Raw genomic sequence first — 19,068 nt, 5'->3', positions numbered from 1 at the left:
CTTTTCGCTTATCACACTACAAGATACACTCGTGTTGGGAACCAAAGACGTTGGAACATAGAAAGTCTAGGTATGAAAGAGCCATTTCATTCAGTCTCATTACCGGTCTTTTCCTCCATATCCCTTCAAATTACGCCTTTTGATATATCTATCTAGTTGTTTCTTGAAAGCCACTGTATGGATGCTGCCTCAACCACTGCACTAGAAGAGCATTCCACACAAAACCAGCTCTCTATTTAAACATATTCCTCTTAATCTCCCTTTTGCTCCTTTGGTATATTTTCACCATCATCAGCAACAATTCTCCAAGGCCAGGGATATACGATGGCCAAGAGTCATTAATCCTAGTTTGTTACTCACCACCCACCCCACCCTCCAATTTCGATATATTAGGTTTCCTTTTACCCTCATATATACTATTCAAAAGGGGGAGGGTGAATACATGAGAGGTTCTTAAGCATTTGTCCACTGTACATACTCCATCTCCCACATAAATGTACACACAGAAAAATACATTATGTGTATGCATATATATTATACATATTAACATGTATTTAAAGATTGAATATTTTAAAGAGGTGAATGTTGAATCCTCAGTAAATGTTTGCCTCCTCTCGATTAGATTTGGATCCTCTGAGCTATTTTCCCAGGAACTTGTGTATGCAGGGAATCTGAGCATGCTCCACTGCTCTGACCCCCTGCTTCAGGAGACTGCTTGAGATAAAGGCTGAAAGTACTACATACAAAATGCAGACCATCAGCAATGGAAGCAGGTATACTGAGCTGCTCTTGACATACACCAGCTGTGAACCAACTGACCTGTGGTCAGCAAGTGAGATTCACAACAAAGACCTCAGACCCACAAATTAAGCTCGTAGCAGTGAATACTTTCGCATTTTTTTTATTAAAGCAATAATATCTTTTACAAACAAATTGTGAATAAAAGATAAGGGAAAAATATATTTATATAGATCCACTTCAGTAGTTATAATATGATATACAATGCATAGAATTATTTATAACATCCTGCAGCTTTGCAGATTTTCTCTGCTCAGGACACAGTGACCTAAGCTTGAACTTTTCTTTCTCTTGCCACTGCATTTCATGGTCAGACATTCCTGGCAGTCTCCAAATTACATTATGAGGAAACTGCTAATACCTTGCTTATCCTGCTTGCCCTGTGCCATGCTATGCTGCTTTTACAGAGTACAATGGATTTTCTATGCTGCATGGTAGAACTCCCACAGTTTACACACCCAACCACACTGATTCACTCTGTTGCAATCTTATATCCTGCAAGAAAAAAAAGTTTACAAGGATACGCTTTTAAGCAAGTTCAGTGTTTGTGCAGAAGAGTTTTACTTGTGTTTCAATAACTTGTTACTTTATTACTTTAAATACACAAAGATGTTTGTCCCTGGAGCCTGGGCTTGTGAAGTATTAACCCCATCCATCAGTCCTCTGTAGCCTAGAGTTCAGTCTTGCCAGATGGGGCAGGATTGTTGCCTTCATCAGTCGAGCTTTGGCCCGTGGGTATAAAGGATAATGAGGCAGAGTTTATACAATACCGTTTACCAGTTGGACGGGGCCCATCATCAAAGACATGTCCCAGATGTGCACCACACTGAAATAAAATAGCAAAAGTAATTGGTTTCTTGTAACATAAAGGATGTTTTAGATTGCTGTTATATACCCTACATCATTCATCACAAGGTAGTAAACTCCAGATAACATCTAAATATTCCTTCTGATCTAACCTTTCACCCTTTAAGAGTAGCTATTTCTGTACTATGATAAAAAAAAGTAGTCCTTTTAGCGACATGATAAAGGGTTGTAGTTTCAAAAGATATATATCACCTTTGCCACATTAAACTGACATGGCCTCAACCTGACTATTTCACATGATTTTAGCCTAATGAATATTGCACACCTGTGAACATATGCCAACTCTACGGGGATGCCGAGGACAAAAAAACACCCATCGAAATGACAGCATAAGTCTGTCAGTACAAATTAGAAATAATAAAGACTCTTTTTTAAGGCTTTCCACTTTTAACCGTTGCTATTGTACATACATGGATGCCTGTCAAGCTATAACACGAATGCTGCAGGCCGAGATTGGGCTGCATGCTGGTGACAGACAATGATGCTATGTTAAAGAGGAGGGAGCCTGCTTTATGCAACTATGGCCCTGTCACTTGTGTGAACCCTCAGCTGCTTGCCAGGATCGATCTTCCTTTTGCTGCCAGGCAGGCAAAAATAATCCTTATATCCCTCGACACTTTCCCCCCAGAATTTATATTCTGTCCTTGATCAGTTACAATTCAGATTGACGCATTCCAATGCATGTGCAGCTTTAATCAAGGCTTTTAATTGGTTCATTTAGGTTCAGTATTGAATGAATCATTCACTTTCTTGTAGATTTTAACTTATTTTCTTACTTATTGGGGAAGACAAGCTTGTGGGATATGCTCAATGGTTCTTTCACACTCAATTACTGGTGGAGTATATATTGTCCATGGTATGTTGCATTCTAACCACAAGTAATGCTCAGACTAGATTACATCGAACACTTCACAGTTTAAAAAAAAGCAGAATGAGATTTGCTGCTCTGAGTAAAGTAATATAATATTTGTAACAAAAACAGAGATCACTGGAAACACTCAGCAGGTCAGGCAGTATCTATGGAGAAAGTAAAGTGAGTCAATGTTTCAGGATGCTCCGACGAAGAGTTGTGGACTCGAAACGTTGACTCACTTCCATTTCTCCATAGATGCTGCCTGACCTGCTGAGTGTTCCCGGCGACTTCTGTTTTTGTTTCAGATTTCCAGCATCTGCAGTATTTTGCGTTTTGAATATAATATTTGTGCTGCAAAGCTAAGGAATGTTTTCTCTATGTGAAAATTCAGGAAGATTTCAAGCAGAACGAAACCTTTCCTGAAAAAAACAAACTTGTAGCATTCAGATTTTTTTGAAGGGTGTGTGTGGGGGGGGGGGGTGGGGGGGCAACAAAACTCAAGGTAGGAATTTCATCAAAATAATCCTAATGTTAAAGACACTTCAAAGGTCTGTAGCTTTGGGAGGAAAGGGAGTTTATTGCTGATAAACTATTTTAATGAATTATCATTCAAGTAATATTAATCAATATCTAATAGTTACGATCATTTCCATCATTGGAATATTTTTCCGAGGAATGTGGTTTGAAAATAGGGATTCTTCCCAGAAGATTTCTAACAGGCAAAAATCTCTTTTTTCTTAAGAAATCCCTAAACTCCTCCTTTCCTCCCTCCCCCATTTGCTCAATAAGTGGTAGCCCATCTGAGTACGTTTGTGCAAACATAGTAATAGTGCAGCAGGCAAACCCCAATTTAAATTCACATACTCGCCTGCTCCCCGCCCATTCACAGAAGTAGGCTGCATTCTGAGCAATAGCTCTCTGTGAATGCAATGTAGAACTGGGAAATCTGCCAGAATCAGATGGGCTAGGTGGCTTTGCTGTCTGGGATGAAGACTGGTAAGGCAGGAGGAGTGTAAAGGGTGTAAAGAGGACCCGGTTGGCAAAAGAAGAGGGGCATAGCAAGTGTGAGCTCCTCAGGGGGGACAGAGCGACAATGACAAAAGGTAGGTGACTGCCCCTTGCATTGCTCCATTTCACTGGCTCTACCCACTTGGATATCTTTTTAAAAAATCTGTGATTATTGATGGGCTCTTGGAAAGTAGGATGGAATGAAGATTTTCTTGGATTCTCCACGCCCAGGAATATAAACATCGTCCAACAAGATTGTCAGTAAGTGGACACTTACATTGCTGCAGCTAATCTCAATCCTGTGCATGCCATGGGAGAAGTCATCGATGCCGGTTATTGCTTCATGATCTACTATGTCAAAGAAAGATGGCCAACCTGCAGAATAATAAAATAAAAGATTAATGGACAGATTCTTATATCCCAGTTGATTCAATACTTGATAAAGGCTCAATTTATTCAATAATAATAAATAATAATAATTGATTCAATACTTGATAAAGGTTCAATTTATGCTCAACTGTTGTAGCTGAACAATTACATCACAAAGTACTCTATCTAGTAATAATCACGAAGATAGGTTTTACCAAAGAAAGCAACAGTCTGTCTTTTATTTTACTCCTATTTCTCCCCTCCTATCTTCTCTCTTGAAATCAGTCACTCATCCTGGGCTATAGGTGTACTCGCAGTAGCCACTCTCTCACTTTGCCATTGTTCATGCCTGTTCTTTCAAGCAAGTATTGCCATTTGACTAATGAGGTGTATCGCAGCGGAGGCTGATCTTGCCTAACAACCAACAGTGGGACCTATGGCCCATTTCCCTCCTCCTTTGCTTAAGACGTTGAGACCAACTATCCTGTGTGAAGGATACTAATATAAATGCAAATTTGTTGTTGCTGTAATAATAATGCCAAGGAAGCACATGCAACAAATATTCATATTAACAACATAGGTTTCTAAGATTCTTATAAATGAATATACCCACAAAATAAATTAGTGCCCAAGAATATGCATATATGCATATATGATCATTATATAAATAAAATTATATAAATAAAACAATAATAAATTTGAGATGTCTAGAAGACGTGAAAAGTGTTATATCAAATGCAAAGATTATTATTATTATTATCATCATCATCATCAGACTCTTTCACTCCCCAACCTCACCAGTTACAGGGCTGCACAAGCAATGACTGTATAATATACGTATAGAACATCATAAAACTGAAGGAAGAAAATAAGCAGAGAATTTATTTAAAATAAATTTAAAATATTTTTGCATCTCGTTTAATGGGTTTTAAATTATTATAATAGCAAATGTTGATAAAATAATAATCCTTAAACCTTACATGTCACGGACAATGCGACAGACTGAGCAAGAGACAAGAAACGGCTGAGGTTCACTTCAGGTGGCAGTGCCTTTCACGTTAGGATGACGTCTCAAAGTGCTTCACAGCATATACAGTTAAGTGGAGTGACTGTATGTTTGCTGGATCAGTAACTTTATTACAGTAACAATGTATTGCTGTTTAGTGCATTAGAATATGGAGAGGATACTGTACACCAGTCTAAAGTTTGAGATTCACTTGGATGATCATGGCAGTGGAAAGCTTTGCTTGAAGGAGACATTTGGCGTGGGTGCAAGTTCTCTATATCTGGAGGTGGTAAAAAATAGATGGCTTTAAGGAGAGCCACTTGCAAAACCATAGATATAATTGGATCGATTGCACATTGCATAATGATTTAAAGGACTGTAATGCAATCGTTTCTTATTCACAACATTTTCTATAATAAAAATGACACAAATTCAAAATTATGCAAAAGGACATGATTGATTAAAATAAGTAAAAAGAGACTAAACATAACTGAATAATTCTTAGTATAAATGGGCAGGCACATCTGTACTCACAGCTCCCCTTCACAAGCTGCAGATCATCCAAAACTCTGCAGCTCGTGTACTCTCACGCACCAGGCTCCGTGACCTCATCACTCCCACCCTTGCCCGACTCCCCTGGCTCCCCATCCCCCAGAGGATCATATTTAAGATCCTCGTCCTCACCTTCAAGACCATCCATGGCCTTGCCCCCTCCTACCTCTCTGACCTACTGACTCCCTACCAACCTGCCCGCTCCCTCCCTTCATTGGGCTCCGGCCTGCTCCATGCCTCCCGCCTTACCCGCCCTATCATCGGTGGCCGGGCTTTCAGCCTCTCTGCCCCCACACTCTGGAACTCCATCCCACGGTCCCTTCACCTCGCTTCATCCCTTGCCTCCTTCAAGGCCGGTCTCAAGGCCCTTCTCTTCGACCGTGCCTTTGGTCTCCCTCCCACCTCTCTGCCTTCCCCCACCCCTACACCACCCCTCCCCCATGCTCGGGGACCGACACCTGACTGTTCAGCGCTTTGGGACGTCCTCCCGACGTGAAAGGCGCTCTATAAATGTAATTTTGTTGATGTTGTTGAAGGTTGTCTACAGTACTCAAAAATTACTCAACTAATAGCGACGCAATTCCACTCACAAAAACATTGGGCTGAAAGAAAAGCCTCTAAATCAATGAGACATTAGCACACAAGCGATGAACTCAGATGAGAAGTTATTGGATGAGAGATTATCTTAACCCTTACCCTGCTGAGTAAATAGAACATACAACAGCAACAATTTACATTTATATATAGTGCCTTTCATGTTGGGAGCATTTTTCAATGTTCTTCATCAGCTGACTTGGGAGAGGGCAGAAGACAGGTGATCAAAAGTGCAATTAAAAGATAGGTCTTAAGATTGGTTTTAAAAGTGGGGAGGGAAGAAATTAGGTAGAGGGACTCCAGGCTGGAGTTTCGGAGAGCGTGGGCAGGTTGGCTGAAAGCTCGCCCACGGATGGTGCGACAGACTGGGCAGGAGACAAGAAACGGCTGAGGTTCACTAGAGGTGGTAGATTGCAGGAGGTCACAGAGGTAGCTAACAAGACGAAAGCTGTGAGAGTGTTTGAAGGGTTGAACCAGATTTGCCGCAACTGGATCTGTATCTGAAATAAAAATAATCCTTCCATTTGATATAGCGCTTTTCACGTCAGGAGGACATCCCAAAGCGCTTCACAGAACACACTGTAAAGTGAATTGACTGTATATTTGTGGGCGAACGCGGCAGCCAATTGTGCACAGCAATGTCCCACAAACAGTAGATTGAATAAGTAGATTGAAGTAGATAAGTAGATTGAAAATGACCAATTTATTATTTTTTTGGGTTTTTGGAGGGATTATTTATTAGGCGTGTGGAGTAAGGAAACTTGCCTTGTTTAAAAAAAATACACATTATAAACTGTTTCTAAATGTTCTGGAATTGATTGAACTTGGTTGAAAAATTACAACAACAACTTGCATTTATAGAGCACCCTTCATGCTGGATGGCGTCTCGGAGCGCTTAAATTACTTTAATCTGTACTATGGAGATGCATAATTATCATTGTTGGGGGGGTCTCTCCCCCATCAACAGTTTATAGAAACATAGGAATAGGAGTAGGCCATTCAGCCCCTCAAGCCTGTTCCACCATTCAATTAAATCATGGCTAATCTGTATCTCAACTCCAATTATCCACCTTTGCCCCATATCTCTTGAGTCCTCTACAAGCGCGCTTCATGTCTCCTGCCTGATTCTTCGCACTGTCCTCAAATTTCATTGCCATCGCGTTGACTATCCTAGTTCTCGTTACAACAAATTGACATTTATATAGCACCTTTCATGTTAGGAGGACCTCTCAAATTATTATTATATTATTATTATCTCACCAAGGCAGCCAGCCCTTGTGCCTCGTTGGTCCATTTTATAGGACATCATCAGTCAAAATCCTAATGCAACATCAATAACTAGTTTGCCAATTATAATAGTTAGGTGATAACTGCTGTACATTATGATAAAATCTAAATTACAACCACTCATGCAGTCTGTACTACCCACTGAATAAATATAGGTTAACAGATAGCTGGCAGTGACTTACAAAGCTGCAATTGAAATAGAGTCATTCAAATGTTCACGAATGTCAGAGAAAGCCTAGATTGAATTACAGCCTTAAAATCACTACCAGTGATTTGTTATTGTAAAGTATATGTATAGGATTGACTGGATTAGATCAAAAAGAAATCCCTAAACATTGGGATTGGTCATTTTTTGAGATGTACCATAATTCGACACAAACGCATTTTCATAGATAATGAAGATAATTTTTATGAAGACGGAAGTGAAACATTGAGAAAGAAATGAATTAAATGCATCTGGAGTCTTGAAATGATATGTAATGGAGGGACGAGGAGGGAGTTCAAAGCCGAGGAAAAGGAGCCTAATAACGCACACTTGTTCTATGTCAATGTAAATTTGTACTGTATCAAAACCTACTTTTAACACAATCTCCGACCCATGATCAAAGTCTTCGCTGTTTAGCATGAAGTATTTAGTTAGTTAATTCGGTAACCGTGAGTTACTATGGTTACAAATTGTTGCATATTAAACCTCCATAAGGAAAAACAACTTTGAGCTGCTGGGTATTAAAAACTTGGAAATCATGGAAGTTTCTTACTTTCATATTTATGACCATGAAGTTTGCGTACAGTGAAGAATAGTCAGGGTTAATGAAGTAATGGTGCGGTTTATGATTCCATAAAGCTTAGATTTTTTTCCCTCTCTTAGAAGCAGGCAGTCTCCCTTTTAATTCAGTGTAGAACATTATTTATTCAATACACCAGACATAATGGTCACTTTAAGGTTACAGGAAGCAAGTCTGCAAAATATTTCCTCTGAAACATCCCCTGTCAAACCTCTAAGGCCTACCACAGCATTTCTGCACCACATCAATAAATATGACAGGCTTAATGTTTTCAAAGTTTATTCAAATACAGTTCTATTAAATGGTTTCTGAGTTCATATTCTTTATCTATGTCCATCTTTATTGCACTGCTGTTGCCAATTTCATAAAGCATTAGTATAGTTTCCTTAGGCATTTATTTACACTACACTGTTAGCTGCACACACAACGCTCAGCTAATTTACTGTGTTTTATCTCAGATAAGTTGGGCATTTATTACAGCCAGACCTGCAGAAAGTATTTTCTCGTATGAGGCATGTGGACCACTGCAGAAGAAACATGAAGCAATCTTTTTGTTCTTTCCTCTGTCGTCCATCCACCCCCCACCCCCAACACACCACCCTTGAGAAAAACAACAGTGCCAATGCAGTGCAGTTCCTCTTACCCCAGAGAATCTTGTAGACAAGTGTAAATAGAGCGTTTCTGTTTATTTCTCCCTGTTTTTATTTATAATTTTTTCAGTGTATATCTCATTGGATGCAGTTATGTAATTTGCCTCGGGTTTCAGGATGGATCACTAAGAAAGGAAGTCTCAAATTCTACTTGGCTAAAAACTCTTGGAAAGTTTCCACAGGATTCTACTTCTGGAACCCCGTTTATTTTTTTAAAAAGGTTTTCCCTTACAGGACTGCCCTGTTTTAAAGGCTGCCAAACCAGACCGCTTCTAGACTTAGGCTTGCATTACAATACTGTCAACTCCCTTCAGAAACGATGCTGTTTGCATGTATGTTGTGCAGAGGCAAGAGTTAGGCTACAAAGTTAGACTGCATGATAATGGCTAGGCAAAGCTGAACTCAGTGTCATTAAATCCACTCCATATGTTGTACCTGAATGCATGCGTTTGTGACCTGGGAATGCAATGTATGCATAGTGAAATACTAGCTTTTTGTAACACTGAAATTGAATGAAGGTAGCGACATCTCAGTGCAGTGGCCAAAAAGGATATGAATTCCAGATCGCGAGTGCAAATGCAACATGGGTGTGGTTCTAAAATAGGCGCTTTAAGAATGTAGTATAGCAAGCTAAGGTTGGTAAGCTGTTAAAGCAGAATGCAAAATCCACATTTGCACAATTCAACACCTCTTTCCATTCAGCTTAAGAAGCAAATGAAGATAGGACATAGTGGACGATTTCAATGGGGAGTTTGGGCATACAAGCTCTCCGACGATTACTCAATGCTGAAAACATTTCTGGAAAAGCGGCATATTGAAAAAATGAATAGAAAGCAGATTCTTGATGGCTTTGCAAATATGTCATCAGCATGCTTAAATCACATGCCATGTCACAGTTGCCCCACATCTCATCAGGTCAGTGTCTAACAAAGTGATACTTTCATCAAGTCCACAACTGTGGCAGACAAAGATGCTGCTTTTCTGCCTTTTAATTCCTCCAGGCTACTGGCAAAAAAAAATCAAACCTCCAATGGTTAAATATTAGCCTCTGCTGACTCCTCAACTCTGAAGCAATTACAGTACTTACATTAAACTACAACGACCCACATTAATCTAGATTTCTTTTAAATAAAAGATTCTTTTTCACTCATGATCTCATTTGATCCTCTAATTGTACACCATTTGCCTTGTAATATCCTCTAATTCCCCATTGTTCTACAGGTCTCTATTGTTATTTGTTATATGTCGGAGGGTTCTGAACGCATACCATGTAGTCCAGTTATCTAAACAATAATAGCCATAGAAATCCAAACCCTATTTAACTGAGCAACTGTCAAACAACGGAGCCAGCAGTCCCGGTAGTACTGTTGACTCGGACATGTCTTTTTTACATTATATTGGACAGGACACACGAGTTGCTTGTCTGCATACTTCACCTCAGTTTAACCCTTCCCCAAACAAAAAGAAAACAAATGAAATGCAACGCCAGCAAAAAAAAATGAAAGTGCATAAATCAGTTCGTGAAAAATCTGAGTTTACAATCGAGAACAAGTTGTCGATTCCCTGATAGGCAATGGAATTAGATGCCTGTGGCCAGGGTTCAAACCAGTCTTGGTGTACATTATTCAGTCATAATTCACGCACGATTTAATAAAGTCAAATTAACAGCGGAAATATTAATGTATTCTGTGTGCAGTAAAACTTACTTTGCTCGTTTTGCGAAATCCGATCTTGTATTATTGGTAGGTTGAAAACAATGCAACTAATTCAGTTTTTTAAAAAAAGAAATTCACATCACTACTTCCTTTACACCAACCATTGAGGACATCATTCCCTTGAATGTCTCTCATAAGCCAGTTATATCCCACACAGTTTACAAGTTCCACAAATGTTCCCTGCTGTTGCCAAGAAACCATTCTAAAACACTGCCTGTTGTATGAAAACCTCTCACTTTAGCGTAGACTGTACGATTGAATCAATCATATTAATATTGCTATTGCGCTAGAAATCTAATACCTTTCCAACTGAGCACAGTAAATGGAACTGAAGATTAGCTCCACACAAGTAGACCTGAAAAGTGTGCCCATTTTACAACTCATGTAAAATCTACAATGTCAATCCTAAATAATACAAACACAGGAAAGTTTAATTCCTAGATTTTTATCTGCAGAGGCGAAAACAGATTTATAATTCACTGGAATCCTGTCCTGGATTTCAGCGCCACAACCGCAATCAAAACAATCAATAAATCATTCAACGCAGTGACTAGGGATGGCACCAAAGCACAGTGATTTAAAAAGCACATGGTAGTTCATCAAACTCCCAACATATGGGTAAATGAGAATTCCCATCAAAGTGAACTGTGCCGCCCCTAAACCATTCCCTTTCTTGTAAGTGCTTTTCAGTGAGCTTCAGAAACTGCTATGGTGCAATAAGAAAAGAATAATTTAAAGCTACTCAGCAAAGTATCAGGATTTCCTACAAGCTGACATTGGGTTTTTTCGATGCACATTAGTTAACATTTAATAAAAAGAATGACTGAAGAAAATGTAAACTTTTAAGAAAAAATCTGCCAGGGTTCAATTTTAACAGGGATCAGAAAATCTCTGGCATTCCGTTGTAACCCAAATTTCACCCCCAAAAAGATATCCAATAGCATTTTCTTATTAATTGCTAAATGGTCCAATATACCAGTAACTCTATCTCCCTTTCCTCTTCTCTGAGTGAGTGATGAAAACCTGATGGCTTAGGCCTTCAAGCAAACCACCACTGCACTCACAAAGAATCAAAGAAAGAAACACAAACATATCGAGATGTAGACAAATATAGCTTCATTTGCAAATGTTTCACACATCAGGAAAGAGGACTGTAACAATAAAACGAAAAGTGGGAAGCATTCAAAAAAGTGGAATAAATTTACTGTAGTCGGCCCTGAAAGGGATCAATTTTCTTGAAAAACAGGAGTCAATAAGTGACCCAAGCTCCCCAGGCATTACGTGCAGACCACAAGAACATGGTCATTTAGAAGTAACTGCTTCAAGGAACCCAGCTAAAACTACAAAGACATGAAATTCCAGTCAGACACAGGAAATTCTTCGGGGAATAAAAGAATTCTATGACTCAGAAGATGAAAATCCTCATGAATATTTACTAAATTAATCTAATGAAGTATTGTCACCAGGAAAAGTGGTTTGGTGAATTTATGCTCTGTGTAGCAGGGCTTAAACAAAACAGGAAATTGAACGAATCTGAGCCACGTTACATTTTTAGCTGTTCGGGTGCAAACCTAAAGCTGGCTGCTGGGGAATTCTAATGCAAAATCTTCTTAAAATCGTTTTGCACCAACTGAAACCCAACAGTCGTAACTTATTACACACAGGTTTGCTGTACTTGGATGGAGAATCTTGAAAATTGCCCCCGTTACATTACTGGGTTATCAGGGAAGGCTACCTACAGCCAGAAAGTTATTTACTGCAGTACAGGAAAACAAATGCACAAGTACAAGCAAAGTGGGATGCAGCCCACAATTGAAATTTTGCTGAATTGATCATGGTGAGTGGAGAAATGAATGCCAGCACACAAGGAATAAAGCAAGCAAGTAGTTCAGTCGCTGTTGGAAAAATATATACATGGATATGCTGACCTGGTTATTTTGTGGGAAGTCGGACACAAGTAACCTTGCCTGCTGGGTGATCCCAGAAAGTGTATAAGCTGCATTTTATGAGATACAGTGCAGGGCACACAAAAAACGGAGTCTAACAGAACTGTGATTTAGTTTGCTGCAAGGTTTCGGTTTAGTAGGCTTTGTTTGTATCTTCCCCGTTTTGTCCAATTGTGAACTCCACTTAAAATAGTAAATGTTTACATTAAAATACAAGAGAACGTGTGATGTATCTGAACTGTCAAAGTACTGGGAATAGCAGCAGCTGGAAGAGAAGTGTCCAATCCATCCTACAATTATGCAGAGCTCAGGGATTACACTTCCTACAATCAATAACTGAAGCTTAACTTTTGTGTTCAGAAAATAAGCAGATAGTTAAAACATTATGATTAAGCTATCTGGAACAGAAATCAAAGATGGGGAAGCGGATTGGAATGTTCCTTTCACTCACTATCTTTTATGCCCCTACACTGCCCTACAGCGCTCGTCGAAACTTTGCAAGAACTAAAAACATCCATTTCAAATGGTATTCTGCTTACCTATACACTGTACTTACTCTCATCAAGTCCACGATGACAGATATTAATCTTCATAACTCAGTCTGAATGCCAGTATTCAACACGGATGTATATGAGGCAGTACAATATCACCTGTCTTCAAGCTAAACTTACTGCTTTCACTACATAATAATTCTGCGTCTGTACTTCATCCATGCTACTGTGTCAATGGACCACGACTGTCATATATTAAACCCCTTTCTCTTGTAAAATAACTTCAAGCTGTAGCAGTCCCTTTGATTTTAGTCTTCAAGGGCTGCAATTGAAACCATAATCACTGGCATTTTTACCGTTCTGCACTTGCAGCTCTTTGGAATGATGGTGAAGTATTCAAAAGTTTTAATTGTCATTTTCGTTGATTTTGAAAAATGATTAAAGAGGCCAAGGAAGCATTTAGTGCAGCTGGTTGGAGGCAACAAACTGAAGCCTAAACAATGTAAAGAGAGCCACTACACAGTGATCTCACAAACCAGCCTGAGCATTGAAAGAGCTGGGAAGAGACTATGTTAGAAACAAAGCAACTTTGAAACAGTTATTCAAATTCGCTGGAATTGTTATTTTCAGATCACTCGCCACAACATTTTCAACAAGGTTAAAACTAAAATATTGTTTTAGAATAATAAAGTATTTGATAGCATTATCTTTATTTTTTTTAAAAATTCATCAAGTCATTGAGCTGCAAGAGGGAAGCTAATTTAATGGCCAAAAATGTAAAGAATAATGTTTTTTTTCCTCCACAGAATATAGACATAACCTCAGTCATCATTAATAGCAGGAATGACCAATTACAATGAAAATAGATGCTTTTTTTGGAATCTAGACTCCAGTTTCAAATTCGCACAAGAAAACAAGATATTAAATAATGCCTTATGCTTGATGCATCATGCGTAGAATTACATAGAACATTACAGCACGGAAACAGGCCATTCGACCCAACTAGTCCATGCCAGTGTTTATACTCCACATGAGCCTCCACGTCTCCTATGGCTCTCTAATTCCTTCTCCCTCGTTTATGCTTCAAGTTTCTTCTTAAATACATTGAAGCTTTTTGCTACAACTGCAGCTTCTGGCAGAAAGTTCCACACTCTGTCCCTCCACCTTTTGGATCTTTCTAAACTCCATTTTAGGCCTTAGCATGAGCTTTTCCAAGCTCTTAAGGTTCCAGAAGTCTGAAGAGAGGGAGGAAAGAGAGAAAGAGAATCCGACAAACTAAGGCAAGCCAGCAGTCCTTTCTCTGTCTTGTTTTGCTTACAAATACTATGTACAAGATGTATGAGCTTAGTCAATGGAGGGTTCACACACATGAACGGTTTAAGCAGAAGTCATCTGACAGTCATCAAGAGTGGGAACTCTGGTTGATTTCTCTCCCCCCCCCCACCCCCCACCTCCATTTTACTGAAGGACACTGAAGCTTGTTATAGCAATGCTAGGGCTGTCTCAGTGGGACGGCAAGGATAGATTCTCCCGACGTAACCAACAATTTGACTTACTTGATACATAGACGGAGATATCATGATTTCCATATCCTATGCATAAATACCATAAAATGTGTACACACCAATTGCAGACATTTACAAAGGTAGCCAACACTTACAAAGGTAAAGGATCACGCTGGCAAATGGATGAATTTTATACTCGGATGCACAGTATAAAAATGGCTCAGTTCACCTTGTTGAGGATGTTACACATACTGCCATGGACAAAGTACTACTGGTCTCTATATACCACTCCATTAAATATTCGCCATAGATTGAGATCAACAAATGCTATAGAAGGAATACTGTAGTATAAGGAACGCAACGAATGCAATGATGTGTGTTGTAGGCAATGGACAAACAACGTGGTACAAGGAGTATGGGGCAGACATAACATGCTCTACAGGGAAATGTTTGAATGGTGGAATTGGGCTCTTCACAATATCTCTTACATAATGCTGTGTCAGAACTCACAGTGCCCAGTTTAGCCTATCCTACTGATGGTAATTTAATTCCTGTTCACTCCTTGTGGAGCAGAATTAAAATTCAGCCAAGGAAGAATTAAACAAGGTCTTCACTTACTGAGGAATGCAAAGGGTCACAGCTAAATTTGTGCAGTCTCAGCTTACTGAGCAGGGTCAGGATTGTGATTACGTTAAATGTGCTGTCGGCAATAGGAGTACTGGATTCTGTTCAAAACATACATGCGATAACATTCTATCATATTCAGCTAAACACAGTTTATTAAATGAAACTCCAGATACAGTAAATGATTTCTGTCAGTGAACAAACATGCACACGATTAATGTGTTCAGGATCATAGGCCAAAATTTCATGAAAAAAACCCTTCCACTTCCCTTAGTTTGAAGAGAACAGATGCAACAAACAACCTGTTCAGTAGTGTAGTGCACCTGATTTGCTTTTGACGCATGTTCCTGCATTCCGCCAGGCTATTTCACTGACCCTATTGACAGACAAACACGAATGCCCCAAGCCCTTCAGTCAGCTGCTGGGAACAACTCAAAGAGAAATGACGCGGTTTGTCTGAGGTTACTTGACACCCAGACACCTGATGTTTATCGCTGGATAAACATTCCAATGCAGACATGGGTGTATTTTGCTATTGAACAATGCAGCAGCCATTTTAATACAAATACACAAGACAGGCCAATACCTCCCACATCACCAGCAGGAGACTGGAAAAAATAAAACAGTAGCTTAGAAGTTGAGCGTAACCATCAACCTCAAGGTACTAGCAAGGGTGCACTAATTTCTGACTGACTGACTCTCTTCCTTCATCAGCCCACAATTCAGAACGTAAATCTCTCAGTGTCCGTTTAGTGATGCAAAAGTACCTAGAGTAATACTCACCAGACTGAGGGAGGAAGCAACACTGGAGCTGAGGAACTTGTGAACAGTCTTAAGGCTTCCAGTTACAGTCGCGGAAAAGGATTCCATCAGCAGTTCTGCAGCACTGAATTCTACGTTTGTACTCTCTGCTTTTAATGCTGCTTGCTTGGAGTTAACACCACGGCTGAGTAAATTGTACTACAATACTGTTCGGGAGGTGGGGTGGGGATGACACATACTTTTTTACTAAGATGATGGCTCATGATGCATATATACAAATAATGCATAATCACCATCAAAATAACAAAAAGGTCTGCCCCAGGTTTTCCTCTGAACTCAAGACGGTTAGCAATTCTTTCTCAACTCCCTTGCAACGGGGTTTTGAATTGAGGCAAACTAATTATTGCTAATTACTGTTTTAGAGCAAATGCAATGAAATATTTACATTTCCAGTTTTATCAACACACGCGGGGAAATTATATGACCGTGCCTTCAGCTCCTCTCTCGACCCTCTACCGCCTCCTCGCTCCCTCCCTTCCCTCCCCTCACCCTGACCATTACCCCCCAGCTCAGGTCCTAACCTAACTGACCAGCGCCTTGGGACGTTCTCCCGACGTGAAAGGCGCTCTATAAGTGAAATCTTGTTGTTGTTCTTGTATATGAATTCAGTGATATTTGGTCACTCATTCCACAAGAAAAATGAAAGTGTTTCTCTGGGTTTAGACATGGTATGCTACTGCGTTGAAATTAAACAAGTGCAATGAAGTGTGTTGCAGTGTTTTTTTGTTTCTATATCTGTCTTGCAAGAATGCTGCTTTCGTGGCATCTCCGCTTTGTGAAACCCTGCTTAACAAAAATGCTCATCTCCCTTTACAGAAATGTGCATTTTTAAAAGCTTCATGATTATTTATTAGAAATGACCTAACCACTATCTAAAAAGGGAAAGCGATCATGTTATGATCAAGAACATGATCCTTTTTTAGAACTAGGTTGCACCAAATTGATCATTAATTCCTGAGTAATTATGGTGGAAAAAAATGATTGCAGATGTGTTCAGAGCCTATCCCCAGATGTGAGTGAATGTTGTCTCAGTTTCTCCTGCAGTGGATGAGCCCAACTAATGACTTGCTGAGAACAGATAAACTTGAGCTCGCCTATGGCAAAATGAGTGGAGTGGCAGCTTTTCCTGACACTGCAACATTCAGTGACAGAACTATGGACTTCTTAAAGAGCTGGCATTGCAAGACTGCTAGAAATCCTGGTTTCTGGATCAGAAGGTTTGAAATATTCAAGATAACAAAAGAATGGAAGCCAATGTTATTTTTGAAAAAATATATACTATTTTTCACAGATCGGGAAGGTCTTACTCTCAATCTCTGATCTTCCCCCAGGTTATCTCATCTTGGTTAGATTGTTGCTCAGAACACTACAAATGGCCTCGGCATACCTGGCCTAGGGAGTCAGGGATGTTGCATGTTGCTTCCAAATCACTAACCAAACACCCTGCTGATATATATATATACTACATAGACACACACACACACATATGGCATAATAATAATCCTAGTGTTTGATATAACACCTTTGCACGTTATTGAGATGTCACAAAGCACTTCACAGAATATACTGAAGTGAATCAATTGTATATTTTGTGGGCGAAACGAGGCAGCCAATTGTGCACAACAGCATCCCACAAACAAATGTGGAATGAGTGACCAAATTATATTTTTATATGTGACTACTTGAGTGAGATACTGAGAGTTCTTGACACCCCTCCCAAACATGGAACCATATCACTTCAAGAGTCAGTGCCTTCAAGACAAAATCAACAATAAAGGCAGAACATTAGAAAAAATATTCCAGACATGGTTTATTAGTTTCCAATGTTCTTTTGAAGACCCAAACCCATCAATAGACACCAGATGTCTTCTAGGACATTGTCCAACCAGCTGATCAGCATCTCTGAGCCTGGACAGGGAATGTGATCACTGGTGGGTCCGATTCTGTCCATACCCGTAGCCTTGCACAGTGATAAACAGCAGAAACTATAGGCAATATGTTCTCCCGTTTCGTGCAGGGGCTGAGAGCATTTGTAGCATTAGTACTGCTGGAGATCAGCTAACTCAGCACAGGCTGGCAATTGAATCTAGGACCTCATGGGTCTATATAGCTGAGCTCCACATTGCCTTTACCAACTGAGCCCTTTGGGAACTTTTCCGATGAATCACAATGTATATTTCTTGTTTGGGCTTGGAGTATTGATACCTTCCCGGCACCTCCCTCCACAAGCTGCAGGCCATTCAGAACTCTGCAGCTCGTGTACTGTCCCGCACCAGGCTTCGTGACCACATCACTCCCACCCTCGCTCACCTCCACTGACTCCCCATCCCCCAGAGGATCGAATTCAAGATCCTCATCCTCACCTACAAGGCCATTCACGGTCTTGCTCCCTCCTACCTCTCTGACCTACTATCCCCCTACCTACCAGCCCGTACCCTCCATTCCTCTGGCTCCGGTCTGCTCCACTTACCCCGCCCCAACCGCCCTACCATCGGTGGCCGGGTTTCCAGCCTCTCAGCCCCTAGACTCTGGAACTCTATCCCCCAGTGCCTTCGCCTTGCCTCCTCCCTTTCCTCCTTCAAGGCCGGTCTCAAGACCTTTCTCTTTGACCGTGCCTTCAGCTCCCCTCTCGACTCTCTACCCCCTCCTCGCTCCCTCCCTTCCCTCCCCTCACCCTGACCATTTCCCCCCTGCTCGGGTCCTGACCCAACTGTCCAGCGCCTTGGGACGTCCTCCCGACGTGAAAGGCGCTCTATAAATGGAATCTTGTTGTTGTTTATAATCTTATACTCCTGTGCACAATTGGCTGCCGCATTTGCCCATACGGTACACAGACACTCTGCTTCACAGTATATTCTATGAAGTGTTTTGAGACATCCTCCTGACATGAAAGGTGCCGTATCAAATGTAAGGACTATTATTAACTGCAATTATCAATCACATGTTGCTATTTCTTCTGGGGAGGCTACAATACGATTTTGTATCCATACAACAAGGAAGTCTGAAGAATAAATTATGGGAATTTCAGACAGATCTTCAGTATTGTATAGTGTACAATATTGTACAGCTTGCAGTGGACTCACATTCTTCTATCATCAAGGTGATGCCATCACTGTAGTAAATGCATTTAAGGGAGAAAGAAGTTGCATTGTATTACAGCAACATCACTTCATAACAACTCAGGGATTCACATTCA

The 19,068-nt window shown here is 40.2% G+C and overlaps 1 protein-coding gene across 4 annotated transcripts in view; it reads right to left on the bottom strand.

The window, feature by feature from the left end:
• Positions 1 to 885: 885 nt before the first annotated feature.
• Positions 886 to 19,068, bottom strand: part of msrb3 (methionine sulfoxide reductase B3) — a 68,044-nt gene continuing 49,861 nt past the window's right edge. For all 4 annotated transcript variants that reach the window (XM_007904944.2, XM_007904945.2, XM_007904947.2 and 1 more), the window contains exons 6-7: positions 3,804 to 3,901; positions 886 to 1,624 (exon numbers count right to left, since the gene is read on the bottom strand). In XM_007904944.2, coding sequence (XP_007903135.1) covers positions 1,469 to 1,624; positions 3,804 to 3,901 — 254 coding nt within the window. In that variant the 3' untranslated portion in view covers positions 886 to 1,468. The remainder of the gene's footprint in view (positions 1,625 to 3,803; positions 3,902 to 19,068) is intronic.

The sequence above is a fragment of the Callorhinchus milii genome, unplaced genomic scaffold (genome assembly GCF_018977255.1).
Source record: "Callorhinchus milii isolate IMCB2004 unplaced genomic scaffold, IMCB_Cmil_1.0 Scaffold5, whole genome shotgun sequence".
NCBI classification, from domain to species: Eukaryota; Metazoa; Chordata; class Chondrichthyes; order Chimaeriformes; family Callorhinchidae; genus Callorhinchus; species Callorhinchus milii.
This window is presented reverse-complemented; position numbering and strand designations above follow the sequence as displayed.